The sequence below is a fragment of the Polyodon spathula genome, chromosome 15 (genome assembly GCF_017654505.1).
Source record: "Polyodon spathula isolate WHYD16114869_AA chromosome 15, ASM1765450v1, whole genome shotgun sequence".
NCBI classification, from domain to species: domain Eukaryota; kingdom Metazoa; phylum Chordata; class Actinopteri; order Acipenseriformes; family Polyodontidae; genus Polyodon; species Polyodon spathula.
In genome coordinates, this window is record NC_054548.1 from 24,558,336 (window position 1) to 24,575,565 (window position 17,230).

General features: G+C 40.2%; 1 protein-coding gene across 1 annotated transcript in view; it reads right to left on the minus strand.

Moving 5' to 3' along the window:
* Positions 1 to 231: 231 nt before the first annotated feature.
* LOC121327805 (NADP-dependent malic enzyme, mitochondrial-like) overlaps positions 232 to 17,230 on the minus strand; it is a 65,069-nt gene continuing 48,070 nt past the window's right edge. Inside the window, exons 9-15 of the mRNA XM_041272014.1 lie at positions 7,616 to 7,713; positions 6,986 to 7,099; positions 5,681 to 5,786; positions 4,958 to 5,100; positions 3,733 to 3,906; positions 1,298 to 1,396; positions 232 to 1,015 (exon numbers count right to left, since the gene is read on the minus strand). Of these exons, the coding sequence (XP_041127948.1) occupies positions 854 to 1,015; positions 1,298 to 1,396; positions 3,733 to 3,906; positions 4,958 to 5,100; positions 5,681 to 5,786; positions 6,986 to 7,099; positions 7,616 to 7,713 (896 nt within the window). The 3' untranslated portion in view covers positions 232 to 853. The remainder of the gene's footprint in view (positions 1,016 to 1,297; positions 1,397 to 3,732; positions 3,907 to 4,957; positions 5,101 to 5,680; positions 5,787 to 6,985; positions 7,100 to 7,615; positions 7,714 to 17,230) is intronic.

The window sequence follows — 17,230 nt, forward strand, 5'->3', positions numbered from 1 at the left end:
TCAAAACTCTATTTACAATGTTTAAAATATAACTAAATCCAAAACCAGCGTTATTTTTGGATTCCTGATTCAAAAGATAAAATACCTGTCATTTCAAGTTTACTTACTCAAGTTTAAGTTATTTAGACCAGTTTGAAATCTTGTCAGCATGTGTTCACAGGTTGCTATCTGGTAACATTAACAGGTGTTGAGAAGGTTTAAAGTACATAAGATGGAGATGCAGAGTCATTGTTTCTGTGATGCTTAAAAAGAATATTCTGGGTAGTGTATTATTTTTTTTTTGTTTGTTTTGTTTTCTCCCCCAAAACAATTATATTTTTCATTTTTGGTTAATTATTAAGAAAATGTTCCAGATATGTCACAGTACTGCTGTTTCTATGGCAACCAGGAGCATGCCCAATTCCTTGGTTGCTCTGGCAGTGGCTTCTTTTAACCCTATTTGATTGCTTACTAGCTGTACAGAACCCAAACACAGAATAACCAGGGTTCTGTTGACATTTGTAATGATTCAAAAGTAATCTGCTTGTACCCAAACCCACGCCTGCTGTGGGTAACCATTCACTAAAACAGTACAGATCTAATCTATCTATCTATCTATCTATCTATCTATCTATATATATATCTATATCTATATATTAAAAACCAAAAAAAAAAAAAAATGAGTAAATGATTCACTGAAAAGGACTATAAAATACTATTACATTTTTTTTATTTTATTTTCTAACTATATCTTCGAATAAACCTTTTTATTCCTGAATGTCAAACCAATCACCTCTTTCAAAGTGCTAACAATTGGTAAGAGATCATAGGCTTTGGTGGTAGTCTGAGGCCTGGGGCTACTGGCCAGTCAGATTTAAACATCTTGCACTTGCATGGCATGGTCTGGCCAGCTGTAGGTATCCAGGGTGAAGGAGTCATAGTCAGGGCTGTAGATATGAGAGCGGATGAAGGCCTCTTTGTCCTCAGGCTCTGGGTACAAGGATGCTATTCCATTCCTGTAGGCGTAATTAACAACCTGGGGAGCAAGAGAAGGAAGGAGTTATCTTCTGATCAATGGATTAATTAGTTAAAAAGCTGTCATAACTTACTGCGTTCAGATTTTGACATAGCAGGGATTTAGAGGGTATATGATGGACTCTGGTTGACTGTCAAAAAGTTTGGAAAGTCTCTATACAACAAACCAGCAGGCAATGCAAAAACATGCTGCAGAAATACATTTAGCATTAAGATGGCCACAGCCCCCATTCATAGTTGAAGTGAAAGACATACAAACAAACAAGACAAAAACTGTCCCTACCTTGACAGCTATTTTGAAGGACACCTCTCTGATGGTGCTCAGAGGGGGGTACAGTCTTCCTTCAGCAAGGTGTTGCTCTGTCACGTCCTGAGCAATAGCCTGGATCAGGAGAGAGAGGAGACATGCTGGGTCTTCTAGTGCAATGTCAAGTCCACTGTTCAGATGTCACAATTCGGAGGTAAAGCTTATCAGAGATACCGCAAATAGACAGTATTTGAACTTTTTTTTTAATTTTTTTTTTACATTTATTTAAAATGTATAGAGCGCAACAGACCACAAAGGTTTTAGAGCACTGTACAGGACATGAATATACAAATGAAACAGCACACATACATATACAAAAACCAGCACACATACATATAAAAAAAACAGCAAACAGCATAAAGTATCGGTATCAATGCATTTGAAAATACATTCTCCCGACTGAATTAGCATAACTTGTGAAATAAGAATGTTTTTAGTTGCTTCCCAAAAGGGAGAATTTCAGCGGTAAGGCGGAGTTCTACATGCAGAACCTTCCAAATCTGTGGACCAAGGACCGAAAAAGCATGAGCTCCAAAAGGTTTTTAACATAGATGTTAAACAGTAGGGGCAATAATATGTACCCCCGCGGGACTCCACACGACTGGCTTGGCTGAAGAGGAATAGGGACTCATTGTTATATTTTGTAGGGATGCCCCGAATACCTACTTTTTGAGCAGGGTTCAGATTTTGTAACCGGATCGCAATCCTGTATGTGCCCAGACGCACACCCATTCTAATAAATCTCCCCAATGTGTGCAGTCCTTACTTAAATAAAAGACACAAATCCGGTATTGAACGCAGCTGTTATATTTAATAACAAGAACACGTCTGATGAACTCTGTCGCAGCTCTCAACTCCCTAAATCACTGATGGCAAACGCACTAAACACGTCACTCAGATGACGAATGCAGACATACCCCCGTATGCAACAGTACATCACACTTTTCATGGAGTAAAGTTATGCAGTAAACCTGTAATATATATTAACGGCAAACTTGTAGACTTTTGTGCTTTGTTGCTTTGACTGTAAAACGTGTTCTAGAGCAGTGTTGTACAAACTTTTTAAACACCGCCCCTCTTTTTTAGCATACATTTGTCGCTGCCACCATATTAAAACCTTTGACCTTAACTTTATATTTTAACAGGTGTTCCCCCCCCCCCCCCCCAATTATATGTAAATCGTGTATTTTTTTCCTAAATCACAAAAAGTCCAGATTTAGCTAAATACATACGCGTATCACAAATTCAACATTTAAAATCAGTCTATAATCTTTTTTTTTTTGTTGTTCACTTAGCGAGCGACTATGACTAAAGGGGCAGTTCCATTAAAAAAAAATTAAAAAGGATAGAGCATTTTAAATAAATACACACATGACCGCTAATAAGGCCAAGTTCTTACCTTTCAAATGAGCTGTTGACGATCACTTTAGTACTTGTAGAACGAAATAAATTGTGTTTTAGGTGGCGAGTGTATCAGTGAAATTGCAGTGAACAGTGGCGACAAGGGTAAAAAGAAACTAATGTTTTAACAGCCATTTTTTGATTTAATGTAAATCACATATTTTTTTCCTAGATTGAACAACAAAAAGTCCAGATTTAGCTAAATACATAAATGTTAACAAAGACATTCTTAAAAGTCGAAGTGTAAACGCAGTACCAAATCAAACGAGTCGATGGGCATGTGCTTGCTTGTTGAAGAGCTATGCACACCGGACGTGAGCTTGCCACATCTGCATTTCACAGAACTGTCGACTCACCTTTGATTTTATCAACCTCCTTGGTTATCTCGGGAATACCCCTAAAATACGATGATGATTTATGAACGTGGGGAGGGCATTCGGCCAATCTATGCTCATCTGGTTCCTATTAGCTGATTGATCTCAAAACTTAAAAGGATCCGAGTGATACTGTCTCAACATGACTAGGCATCCCACCCTATACCCTCACCACTCTGTGTTAAGTGTCTCCTTCCTTCTGTCCTAACTCTATATCCACTTAATTTCCAATTGTGTCCTCGTAGTTTATGTACTGCGCTTAAAGTAATGGTTTGGGTTAACTATGTCAATTAATTTTAAGATTTTAAAGACTTCTATCATGCGCCCTAATTCTTCTATGTTCCAGGTTAATTCGATGCAGTTCTTTCAGCATATCTTCGTATCTCAGTCATTTAAACCCTGGGATTAATCTGCTCTTCTTTGGACCAGAAGGAATTCCTAATGCTGTAAATTGCTTTAAAAATATCAAACTGTGGCTTATGCCAGTGGGGTACAAAAAGTCTTTCAAAGTTTTGTTAATAACGATGCATTATTAACATTCCCACTGACCCCTATGCAGGGAGGTAAATGGCTTTTCCATGCCACCGTGTTCTGAAAAGTAACTAAACGAAGTTATTGCAGTACAGCACCGTGTACCTCGGCTGTGGTGAGGAAGATGTCGTCAGAGATGTGTCTCACTCCACAGGCGATCACCCCCAGTGCCACTCCAGGGAATACGTAGGCGTTGTTTCCCTGGCCAGGGACAAAGGAGCGTCCGTCAGCAAGAGTCACTTTTTCAAAGGGGCTGCCGCTAGCAAAGATACCACGACCCTGCCGATGGGGAAACAAATAACAAAACAATACACCCAAAATGTATGTAAGTAAAAAAAAATTAAAAAACAAACTTTGACATATATCACTTTTACAAACTGTATTCGTTCTGTCCTGGGTAATGCCGTATTCCTTCAAATTTAACATGCAGCCCAAATTTCCCACTCTCAATTTGAGGAAAAAATAAAACATCAAATAAAGCCGCATTTACAAAGACACAACCTCAGTTACGCATATAAGAAGGCAGTTTGAGGCCGTCTGCTGTCATTCATTTCAAGTCGCGATTACTCACACCCACAGCTGCGGTATTGATTGGCATGTCGAAAAATACGGGGGTCTGATCAGCACTTCCAATCTGTCCAGTCTCGTACTGTTTGTTAGAGCGGAGCCTAATAACGAAACGCAGAAACTGTAAAAGCTTCTCTTTGAATTCCTCAGGATGCTAATGGTGCTTTTTTGAAAATGGCTGCTGTATGTCATAAGTAATTCAATATCGGGCAGTAACGCTGTGGTTCGTCTTTTCTCCGCAGTCAGTCACGTTGCTGCTTGTGTATTCGGTTATTCACATCTTTTGTTGTCAATTTTAATACATGCATCACTATACTCGAATTTCCACTGTATTTAATGTACTATTTCATGTATTATGCACTTTACCGTGTATTATGTACTTTCAACTATTTAATTTTATATATATTATATATATATATATATATATATATATATATATATATATATATAAATAACATTATATCATGTATAACTGTATTATGCATTTCTCTGTATTTGAAGTATTATAGATTTTCTTGTTGTTACTGCATCTTGTATAAAGCTTTGTGATGGTGGTCCATGATGAAAAGCGCTATATAAAATAAAGATTGATTGATTGATTGACTAAGATGCATGATTTTCTTAAAAGAAAAAATGGTTTAAAAAGTGTTTCTTTTCCAAAGGCATACGGTAATTTGTTGAACAGCATAAAAGAACCGCATGTGTAAATCTGTTGGGTAGCACTGAGGCTCGTGGCTCAGTGATGGACGGAAAGGGGTCTTACCTCAGTCAGAGTGTAGCATTGCTCCGCTGTGCACTCTGCTTTGCTTGTCGGGTTACTCAAAGCGAATATTATGGGCCGCTTGTTGAAGGAGGCCATATCCTTAATAATTTTCTCTGTGAATGCACCACCAATGGCAGCAACTCCTGAAAAGAAAAAAAGGTTTTATTTTTCACTCCCTGTTTGGCAATAAGGTGTCTGTCTATTCTCACACAGCTACAGTGCCATGCAATTGCTTGCAACGTGAATCAAAAATGTGTTAGATGAGTGTCTTGTTTTAATGTACATCAGACAACTATCCTGATTCAGTAGAGCTAAAAAATAAAAGCACTAATGGGACATGAAAGACCCTGATTTCACAGAACCTGATCAGTACTAATCCTGTGCTACCTAATGGTAAGGTAGTTCAAGATTAGGGCTACCTGGGATCTGTGAAATGAGACAATAACATTCAGAATGGATATGGCCATGAAACTAAAGTTTTTTTCCCCCCTTGGTGCGTAACTTATAATAAAGTCAAGGATCAAACATGTCAAAAGAGAGGTCCTTATTTGAGAACCACGTCTAGAACAATACTTGAACAGCTTAGCTGTTGACTGTTTGTTGTATTAAAAAAAAAAAGACTAAAGTCTAAATTGTGCACATTGTCCTGCAGATAGAGCAAGACATTGCTGACCTCCTACAAATCATTCATAATGAGAATGTTTTAACATATGTAGCACATACCGATGACGGCTGTGGGTTTCACAATCTGAACGACTTCCTCCAGCGTCCTCACTTCAGGGTGTTCCTGGGCAAACTGCTCCTTCTCATGGTTCAGATTCCCCCTGCTCTGTGCAAGAGAACAAGACCCACCACAACATCAAAACCTGCGATGCTGCTGTCTACTACTACAGTGCCAGCTTGGGAACGGATGTCACAATCCTCCACTCCAGTCTTTCTTTCCAGTTTGTCACCAGTCACTTCAGACCACATGTTGACCAATCAGTAGTTGTTATCTGGGTATTTGATTTCTCCCAGTACTAGTTGCAATCTACAGATGTTTAAACCAATAGGGCACACATTATCACACCACTTTAATACATTGATCTTAGTTTCTACCTATTCAACACAGCCAACTCACTACTCAATACCTACTGCAGTCAATCACATGACACATATTGGTAATGTTTTAGTAAATTTTCATAACATTGCCTTGTGATACATCTACTTTATTTCCTGCTAAATAATAAAAAAGCAGGCCCATCATGTAGTAGCAGTAAGGGAAAGGACATGGGTGGTGGCAGGCTGGCAGCACTTGTTCAGTGCAGTGAACTGATGAGTAATCTGCCCCCTTCACTAGGCTGTGTGACTGGCTGCAGTATAGCAAGGACAGAACTGTGAAAGCAGAGCTGAGGAGGATCATCTCAAAGCGATAAGTTCCAGGACACATCCAGCCCTGAAGACAGCAGCTGTCAGTGCTCTGAAAGCCTATTGTCAGTGCTACCAAGGAGCTGACACTGCTGCTAGGAGGCAGGTTTCTGTTGGAGGTCTGGGATACTTACACTCATTACATTAAACTGCAACTACAGTTTATATAAAAAGAACTTGATTCACTTAACTATGGCCCTATTGGTTGACACTTGTGTCATTTAAATGAAAGTGTCCTCTCAGAGCATTTTGGATAAACATGTATCTCTGGAATCAGACTGGATGATGGTTCAGTGGTGTAGGATTGTGTTGTGTTGTACACTTTGTGAATCGTCTTGGTCACTGTAAATTAATCTTTCTCCTGGTTTAACAAGAGAATGCAGCAATAAACACCAAAAAAAATAACCTTGATAGACAGTAGGACAGTAGTTATGAGCCTACATACTAAACAGCCAGATGACCACTAGCCAGTCACACCACTGATCAGATCATCTCCAACATCTAATCATTCACCTGTTTCAGAGCAATTGTGGCACTGAGAAAAAGATGCTATCAGTCAGCTATACAGTTAAAACAATATTCATACCAAAAGCTTTTTTGGAAACAGGTATATTTGATTACCTTAACAATGAGTCCCTTTGAGTCAACCATCCAGATCTTCTTGATGGCCTCAGCGTATGGAACCCCCTCCTTCTTCATGGCCATGATGATCAGATGAGCTATCCCCATGGCAGCCTGCAAGCAGAGGTATGACAGTCAGGGCTACTATTATAAAACCATGTAGCCAGTTAGGATTGGGGATTTTTCCAATTCATCTGATGATGATAGTGAAGGATGTAAGACAGTCACAAAGTTTTGGTCTGGATTACTCACACTTACACTGACCGGCTACTTCTGATACAAGGCACACTATTTTCATAACTAAAAAAAAAAAAAAAAAAAAAAAAAAAAACTTTGTCACTATTTATTAAATAATTTTACTTTAAGATTAATTTGTATTGCTAGATATTCCACCATTGAGTGTTTTATCCTTTTGGTAAATTACATTGCTTGTAAGTTCTGCGGTGGTATACACCAACTTGAGATCAATCCACTGCTAGGAACCAACCAGCCAAATGGACTCCCTCTGTTCGTACATTTTCTTATGTTCTTACAAGACTTCATAAAGCCTGCAAGTGGATATTGTGTAATCACATTTAGTCACTAAAGGGAAAAGGCAACCATATATATGAAAATATAAATGAAACCTACCTCCCCAGCGCCCTGAAAGACAAACTTGTGATCAGAGAGTTTGTTCTTGGTGATCCTTAAAGCAGCCAGAATGCCAGCCACTGCAACAGAAGCAGTTCCTAAACACAAGCAAGAGAACACACTGAGTGCCATTGGCATGGTTTTACTATTCTGGTGCTCTATGCATTCCCAGTACAGGTACAGCAGGGATAGACCCACTGCCCCACCAACAAACCTGACATGGTAAAACAAAGTTTAACTGAAATATGTTTTGTTGTAGCTTAAACATGTTAAAACAATAAAAGAAACTCAAATTTAATAACAAACATCTTGTTGAAACATTTATCATTGAATTTTAGTTTCTTTTAGTAGTTATTTCTAAATCCAGCACTACTGGGTGCTCATACCTAAAACTTGATTTGCAGTCACAACAACCAAAGCAGATAGAGGTCCAGGGTTTTTGTTTTTTCATATGAAATTTCTGCAATTACCACTTACAATCACAAGATGGCGCTGAAGATCCAGTTGGACGCTTCCAGGCTTTCAGTAGCTTAAAACAGCATAAAAACAGCTTATTTACTGGCACTAGCATCACACCAACATCATTCATTCTGCACTCCATTGGCTAGGACGGAATGGCACACTTTATCTTATGAGGACTTGTAAGCTACTGCCTCGAGTGCTCAATTATTTGGACAAACAATAGGGCCCTATTGTGAAGCAAGTGCAAAGGCAATGACATATTTTATCAGAGAAATAAATTACATGGTGTGGAAGGGTGGTGGGCAATTCACTGACACGGAGACAGAACTTTATCTGTAACACCGCTCAGATGCACAGATTTATTTCAACCCGCAGAGGGCGATGTTGTCCGTGGTTTGAGTACCGGCAACAGTAAACAAGACCACAGTTATACCAGTACAGGTACACAGTCCAATGCAAGAACTCGCAGGTGCTCTGGAAATAATATCACAAAGGACAAAAGGCGAAAGAAAAAAAGTGAAAATAAAACACATTAATAAAATTACACATAAAAGGTGCTGCACTTGGCAGCGTTACCCCAGTTGTCACTACCCGCACGGCCTTAGTCACCGACCTACACTCACGGCTCCCTCAGCCTACTATGCACAATACTTCAGGGGTCTGCCCAAGGTTATCCCGCTACAACAATAATCTTTTTGTTCTTTCTTCTTTAATTAATTATTTAATTCTTTATTTATTCATTTCGCTCGTTCTTTTCCGACCGTGCTCGGTCCGGCAGCAAAGCTTCCGCCAGCTGGCTGGCTCATTTCGTCTCCGAGGGGGCAGACCCGAGGAAACCCCAGAGCGTCATTTTATCTGTGCAGCAACCCCCAAAGCCTGCCCCTCAGCCACTCAGAGAGGGGGAAAACCCACGCACCCTGTAACCACATCTGCAATTACTGGCAAACAATTATTCTCAGAAGATATAGTCGCGTTCTCAATCCCAGAACAAGCATAGCATTAAAACCAACCTCTGCAAACCTTTTATAATTAATAACACAGACGAAACAGTGTAATGTGTGCACGGTATTTGTTCTCACTATTGGCTACTCACTTGCACCTCTGTTCAAACACATTGCTCCTGGCTAAAAATACCAGGTCATGTTTGATGACCACTGGTGCCATGGGCAATCTCTTATCTGAAATGGTTTAGATTGGTTTAGGTTCATTCACAATAGTTAAAGGAATTTCTTATCTGGTAATACTACCAAACAAGCCAATCTGTGGTCTTTTCTAAACAGAGAGAAACTGCTGGGTTGCTGAGTGGTCACTTAATATTTTGTGTACAAATGGAGGGACACAACCTAAAAGCTGAACTTCAGATGTATTCTTGAGTCGACCGGCACCAGAACTACACCCGACTCTCAGGGACTACTGCTGCACACAGGGGGGCCTGTTTCCTGTACAGTCTAAGGAAACTTATAGTACAATGACAAATCAGAGTGAAAATAAAGCCTGGGCAAACAAACAGATCAACTGCAATACGATACTTGCGGAAATATATTAAAATAACACATTTTAAAAGATCCTATCCTTAGCAGAAAGCCTAAGCTTGGGGTTCATGCAATTGAAAGCAATTAAAAGGCGTAGAACATTAAAGACTTTAGCAAGGTCCCCCGAGCGGCTCTGCTAAAATCACAGCTGCGTGGTGTGCAGGGCGAGTCATTCAGTCAGGGGACTGTCCAGGCTGTGACAAGTTGCCATTCTTTGTTGGGGATTCCACAGGGAGCAAAGCATTAGCTATGGTGCGTCCAATAGCTAGTGAAGCAAAATCAGACACATCACAGTGCTACAGCGCCCCCTATTAGCCAGGCAACTGCTGGGCTGAAGCAAACACCTGCTGGACACTGTTAATCGCATTTATATTCTGTTACCAAAGGCTGAAACAAGAAAATCCAGCATATGGTGTATATCCTATTTTGTTTTTTTTATAAGACTGGGGCTGATGACCTTCCCATAAGATATACAATCAACAGAGCAAAAAACCCTCAAGCAAAGTTAGTACCTTTTAATAGACTGGGATCTCCAGTTCCCATAATGAAGTTTATTATACACACTCTCGCAGTCAGCCCTTCACCTCCTATCAAGATATTCCATCTTTCTTTCCAAAATCAACACACTTCTCCCTGGTGCAACATCTGTCAGAACATCTGCAAGCCTTCATCACTCAAAGATGCTTTAATGATGCCAAAGACAGCGCACTAATGAAGAGCTGCTCCAGAGCTATTTAGGAAAAAGAATGTTCAGAGCTCTTAGTCTGTCCACTTGCCTTTGTATAAAACACAATATCAGGCAGGCTGTGCACAAATTAAAATTTGTGGGTGCCTAAGTCTTCTGTGCATTATTTGTACAATAAAAATGTTTACTGTAATAAAATGTTTATAAAAATGAGGAGGAGATGGCTACCAAACCCCCGCCAACTGGCTTACCTTCACTTAGATTCTAGAGTATATGTGGGAAGTAAAATATATAGGGCATTCATTGTAGATATAAGCAAAACATCTTCCTCAAACGTCTGAGGAGGGGAAGCCTAGTGCCAGCTTGTGGCAGTGTGCCCCTCCCATATATTTTGTGTTATATGTTGCATGTGGTGTGTTAATTTTGGTGTATAGGTATTGGTGCAGAAGATATAAATGGGTCTGTGTAACACGAGTGATTTAAAACACAGTATTTAGGCACGGGATTACATAATCAATTCACGCTCAGATAAAGTATGTAATAGTATGTGAGCACGGGGTTGCACAAATTAGTTCACATGCTGAGATTCAAGTGAATAATTAACAAGTAATTGAATCCCAGCACAACAGTATATATAGTTGCACGTTTTATTCACTCGGGATTGTGTGTTCGGTGAGTGGAGAACGGGTGTGGAAAGGAGAGAATTAAAAAAACTAAACAGTAAGAAAGTAAATATAACAACTGCTCCGAGTGCCGGAAGCACCAGCCGCGTACTTGTTTTGTGTTTAGCATTCGTCCACCCTGTTTATTAGTGGCTGTCTGTTTTGTTTGTTTGTTTATTTATTTTGGCCTCAAGTGCGTGTGCTGTTTTATTGTTTAAACCTTTTATTTTACAATAAACGCACCGAGCGCCGCAGCATCTCAGTTTCATCTGAAAGTACTGCTTGTCTGCATGTGTACTCCTTTCTGGCCTGACTTCACCCTACAGCCAGCCTGTTCACACAGCTTAATTGAGTTATTACCAGCTGTAGAATCAGTGGGGGCAGATTTGCAAAGTCATACAAGCTCCCCTCATGGAGATGCTTGAAGAGTAAGTAGCGAGGTTCCGAAAAATCTAGCATCACACTTCCCCACATGTAGCTACAACTGTTTAAATAACATACTTGTCATTTTTCTTTTGATTGTTAACATCCTAACAACTACACTTATAACTTTAAAGTCTGTTTTAAAGTTATTTTCAAAATGGTCGCTCTAGTGCACTGGGGTCTGAGATCTATTCTCTAAATTACTGTAGGAAGAGCGATTAACAAACAAAAAAAAAGCATAGCAAGTGCTCTGGCTTTTCTGTTCCGTGCCACATCATGGATCGTTATTGCCATGTTACTTGTTTGGGCGATGATCTTTACACTATCAGTGCACTAGAGCAGCCATTTTGAAAAGAGCTTTGAAACAGACTTTAAAGTTAGAAGTGTAAAAAGTTGTCAGGATGTTAACAATGAATGGAAAAATTACAGGTATGTTATTTAAACAGTTGTAGCGACATGTGGGGACGTGTAACGCTATATTTTTCGAAACCCCGCTACTTACTTTTTAATAACCCCAAGACCCATTCCTTGGATCATATTATAGAGCATGTGCTTCTGAGCAAAGTACCATCTTTCCAGCAGCAAAATAATTAATCAGCACCTTGTGTAAAGGACTGACTGTGAAAAAAAACTACGAAACTGTCGACCCACCTCTTTTAAGCCGTCTGCTTTCTGTGAACTTGTTATAAATTACTTGATAATGTACAAGTATACAACCCAGGTGTGACTGCCACCCCTTACCCCCAAAACCAATACGTTTCAAGAGAACCGAATCATCCACTTGCTAATGGGCATCAATTCAATCAACTTGTTTCTGGTTTATCTCATTGAACAAAAAAGCATTTTAGAATAAAGGCTGACACACAGAGAATCCCAAAGGCTTCACACTCAGACACACAGCAGAAAGAAGATTTGCTTATCTAAGTTAATTGATTAGTTAAAAACCTCTGCGGTAAAGAAATACCATGCTTGTTTGCTTGGCTGAATGCAAGTTTCTAAGATTGGAAAGCTTTACTTCAACTGACAAGTCCAGTGTCAACAGTTCAGCTTGCACAGCCAAGTTATAAAAATCTAAACAAAAGCAGTTTTCGGATTTACTATCTGGTGTTTTGTTAAGTTTGCAGAACATGTTGTGCCATTTCCCGAGCCAAATAATTCTTTCCAAAGATAAAACATAAGCAAAGGCATTAAAAAAAAACAAAAAACATTTGAAACATAATTTCAAATAGCAATGAATCGTATCACTCTTTTTCAAAACAGCAAACCTTTTTTTTTGCATTATGGAACGTATTTCGATTTTTCAGGTGTGATGCTCTCAAAATACATCTTTCTAGCTGTTATTCATGTTAAAGGTCCCTTTTACTTTAACAACTGGATGAGTGGTTTGCAAGATACAACTAATCCAACCCACACACACAAATGCTGCAAATACAAATTCAAGCTTTTTGTATCATGCAAAAGTACATCTACAGTGGCTCTCAAAAGTATTCACCCTTCTTGGACTTTTCCACATTTTATTGTGTTACAACATGGAATCAAAATGGATTTAATTAGGAGTTTTTGCCACTCATCAACACAAAAAAGTCCACAATGTCAAAGTGAAAAATAAAATCTACAAATTGTTCTAAATTAATTACAAATGCAAAACAGAAAATAATTGATTGCATAAGTATTCACCCCCTTGAGTCAATATTTGGTAGAGGCACCTTTGGCAGCAATTACAGCCTGGACACTGCAGTTTTTCCCATTCTTCTTTGCAATGGTGAACAATTTTCTACACTTTCCACATATTCTCAAACAGATTGAGGTCCGGGCTTTGACTGGGCCACTCCAGGACATTGACCTTTTTGTTTTTAAGCCACTCCAGTGTGGCTTTGGCTGTTTGGGGTCATTGTCCTGCTGGAAGATAAATCTTCTCCCAAGTCCCAGGTCTCTTGCAGACTTCAACAGGTTTTCCTCCAGGATTTCTCTGTACTTTGTTGCATCCATTTTGCCCTCTATCTTCAAGAGCTTTCCAGGCTCTGACGCAGAGAAGCATCCCCATAGCATGATGCTGCCACCACCATGCTTCACAGTAGGGATGGTGTTCTCAGGATGATGTGAGGTGTTAGGCTTGCGCCAAACATAGTGCTTAGCGTTGAGGCCAAAAAGCTCTATTTTGGTCTCATCAGACCATAGAATCTTCTCCCACATGCCTTCTGGCAAACTCTAGCCGAGATTTGATGTGAGTTTTCTTTTTGCCACTCTCCCATAAAGGCCAGTTTTGTGAAGCAACTGGGCTATTGCCGTATGCAGAGTGTTTCCCAGCTCAGCCGTGGAAGACTGTAACTCCTTTAGAGTAGCCATAGGCCTCTTGGTGGCATCCCTGACTAGTGCCCTTCTCGCCCCGGATCTCAGTTTTTGAGGACAGCCTATTGTAACACAATACAATGTGGAAAAGTCCAAGGGGGCTGAATACTTTTGAGAGCCACTGTATATGACCTACAACCACTGCAATTGCCCTCACTTTAGAAAATACCCTAACAGGCTCAATCCTAACCCCCCCTCCTCACTGCCTTGTAGATGCACCCTCAGCATGGCAATGCATAACAGTGAAAAGGAAAAACACCACCATTACTCTTAAGTGACCGAGTAAAGAATTTACATTCAGATGATTAGAACCTCATTGGCATAACATCTAACAATCCCAAACAGAGACTGCCAAAGAAGAGTTTGAAGTAACAACTGAAACTCCCTGCAACTTATTTGTCAAGCTCTGACAGCCTTAACATGAAAACCACTTATTAGACACTGCCGGCACAGAGAACTTTCCCTTCAGCATTCTAACACAGACAAAAGTTGACTACGATGTCTGCAACGCAACTATTCTGATCTGTTTTTCTAGGGGCAGTTTGTCTCTTCTATATTAAGATGAAGTAGAAAACATGGCAATCCAGCAGCCCTTTTCAGCTTAACAACGGCACAGTCATCATTTCGGAGGATAATTGGAAGGTTCACTGAAAATATCATTTTAAACAGTGAGCTTGCATTACACTATGTAACACAATTTTTGTTCCTGGGTAGTAAGTGTTATTTCCTAATTGCTTTGCTTCAAAAGTATAGAAAATGGGTATTATTCCCCACAAACTTTGTTTTTGTGACCAGGACAGTGATATTTTGAAATTTACCTATTTCCAATGAGAAAATGGGCGAATTTGTGTCTTTTCGTTCACATAAAGTCAGAAGAAAACAACATATGAATCCACATTAACATGTATTTATACTAAAGTAATACAAAAATGACTACAAAAGATTTAGAAGCGAGTAGTTTTTCGAGATTTACGATTATACTGTAAATCACTTTCACGAATCAGCCCCCAAATGTAGTCTCCCATCATGTTCTCGTTATACTGTCCTTGGTAGCGGCGTTCAAAGTCCAGTATATCCTGGTGGAAGCACTCGCCTTGCTCCTCCGAGTACGCTCCCATGTTCTCCTTGAATTTATCAAGATGAGCATCAAGGATATGGACTTTGAGGGACATCCTACAGCCCATTGTGCCGTAGTTCTTCACCAGAGTCTCAAGCAGCTCCACATAGTTTTCGGCCTTGTGATTGCCCAGGAAGCCCCAAACCACTGCGACAAAGCTGTTCCAAGCTGCTTTCTCCTTACTAGTGAGCTTCTTGGGGAATTCATTGCACTCCAGGATCTTCTTTATCTGTGGTCCGACGAAGACACCGGCTTTGACCTTTGCCTCAGACAGCTTAGGGAAGAAGTCTTCAAGGTACTTGAAGGCTGTCGACTCCTTATCTAGAGCTCTGACAAATTCGTTTCATAAGGCCCAATTTGATGGGCAGTGGTGGCATCAGCACCTTCCGGGGGTCCACCAGTGGCCCACACTTGACGTTATTTCTCCCCACAGAGAACTCGGTCCGCTGTGGCCAGTCCCGCCTGTGGTAGTGCGCCTTGGTGTCCCTGCTGTCCCAAAGGCAAAGATAGCAGGGAAACTTGGTAAAACCGCCTTGGAGACCCATCAGGAATGCCACCATTTTGAAGTCTCCTATGACCTCCCAGCCGTACTCATCATACTTCAAGGCGTCCAGCAAGGTCTTGATGCTGTTGTAATCCTCTTTCAGGTGCACCGAGTGAGCCAGGGGAAGAGACGGGTACTTGTTACCATTAGGGAGCAGCACGGCTTTGAGGCTCCTGGATGAGCTGTCAATGAAGAGGCGCCACTCATTCTGGTTACAGGCGATTCCGATTACCTCGAACAGACTGGTCACATTGTGGCAGAAGCAGAGCCCATCTTGACGGGTGAAGAAGCTGGAAAAAGGTTGGTGACGCGTCCTCTGATCTGCGACTTGCACACTTTCATCCAACAAGTTCCACTGCTTGAGCCTAGACGTCAAAAGCTCGGTCATTGGATTGGGTGAGACCAAGATCTCTAATCAAGTCGTTGAGGTCTTTTTGGCTGGGGTAGTATGGGTTTCTCTCCTCAGCTCCACCTCTGAAATTGTCATCTGGATCTACAACGTCTTCCTCGCTCTCTGACTTGCTGCTCTCTTCTAAAGACGGCTGCTCTCTCTCCGGAGGAGTGGGTACGGGGAGCTCATGGCAGTGTGGCACCGGGGCGATGGATGAAGGAAGGTCCGGATACGTGATAGCAGGTGCATTCTTGCCAGTCCGACGTTTGGAAGGGTCTACCATGCAGAAGTAGCAGTTGCTTGAGTGGTCAGTGGGTTCCCGCCAAATTCTTGGGATAGCGAACTTCATGGCTCTCTTTTCCCCTCTGTACCATCCTACAAAAATACATTTATTTTACCCATGACTAATGTGTAAGAGATTCTCGCAACATTTTTCATATATGATATATTTTTTCAATAACATTGAAAATTGTAAAACATTTTAAAATTAAAAACTTTTACAATTTCAAAAATTAACAAATTTTATAACATAAAATTCAGAGCAAAAATTGTCCATCTTACCTTCCAGAGTATTTTTTGCAGTGCTCGCAGGTGAAATGAGGTGCCCAGGGTTTGTCTTGATCCCCGACAGGCATGCCGAAATATGCCTTGTAGGCCTCACACCTCTTAGCAGATGCTTCCACGGAGTACTTGTTCGCTCTTGTCTTGATAAATTGGCCGCAGACATAGCAAAATGCGTCTGCCGGATGCTTGCAGCCTCTTGATGCCATCTCAGAAAAATGCAGATATGTATCCACTTAGGCAGCTGGAACTAAACTGAACTGGTGGGCTTAAGGCCCCTGTATTTATACTACTATTTATATTACTGAAAAGTTCAAGAAAGTTCTAGAAGTTACTCCAAGTTTACTCGGCACTGAATCTATCTGGAATGTTCTGGAAAATAGGTAAATTTCAAAATATCTCTGTCCTGGCCACAAAAGCAAAGTTTGTGGGGAATAATAGCCATTTTCTATACTTTTGAGGCATAAGCAATTAGGAAATAACACTTACTACCCATGAACCAAAAAATAAATAAAAATTGTTACACGGTGTTATCAATCACTATGTTTACATACACAAGTAAATGAACCCTTTTGTAACTGGTTGTTTTGAATCTTCTTAGCAGGAGTTTAATAGGGAGACCATGTAAGAGCAACATTTGAGCTAACATACACTGACTTACAACATGCCCTATGAGTCATGATCTGTGCTGGACCTCACTTCAAGGTACTGTTTAAATAGAATGTACTTTTTAATATGATAGTAATAATAAAATATGGACAAGTGACAAGTGATCAAAGTGAGAGAGGTTTAGCAATATAGATTTAAAAACAAGAAAGTGCAAATTCAAAGTCACAAACATAAAAGTAACTTTGGCACAAAGTTATAAACCCTATTCTATCACTCCGTT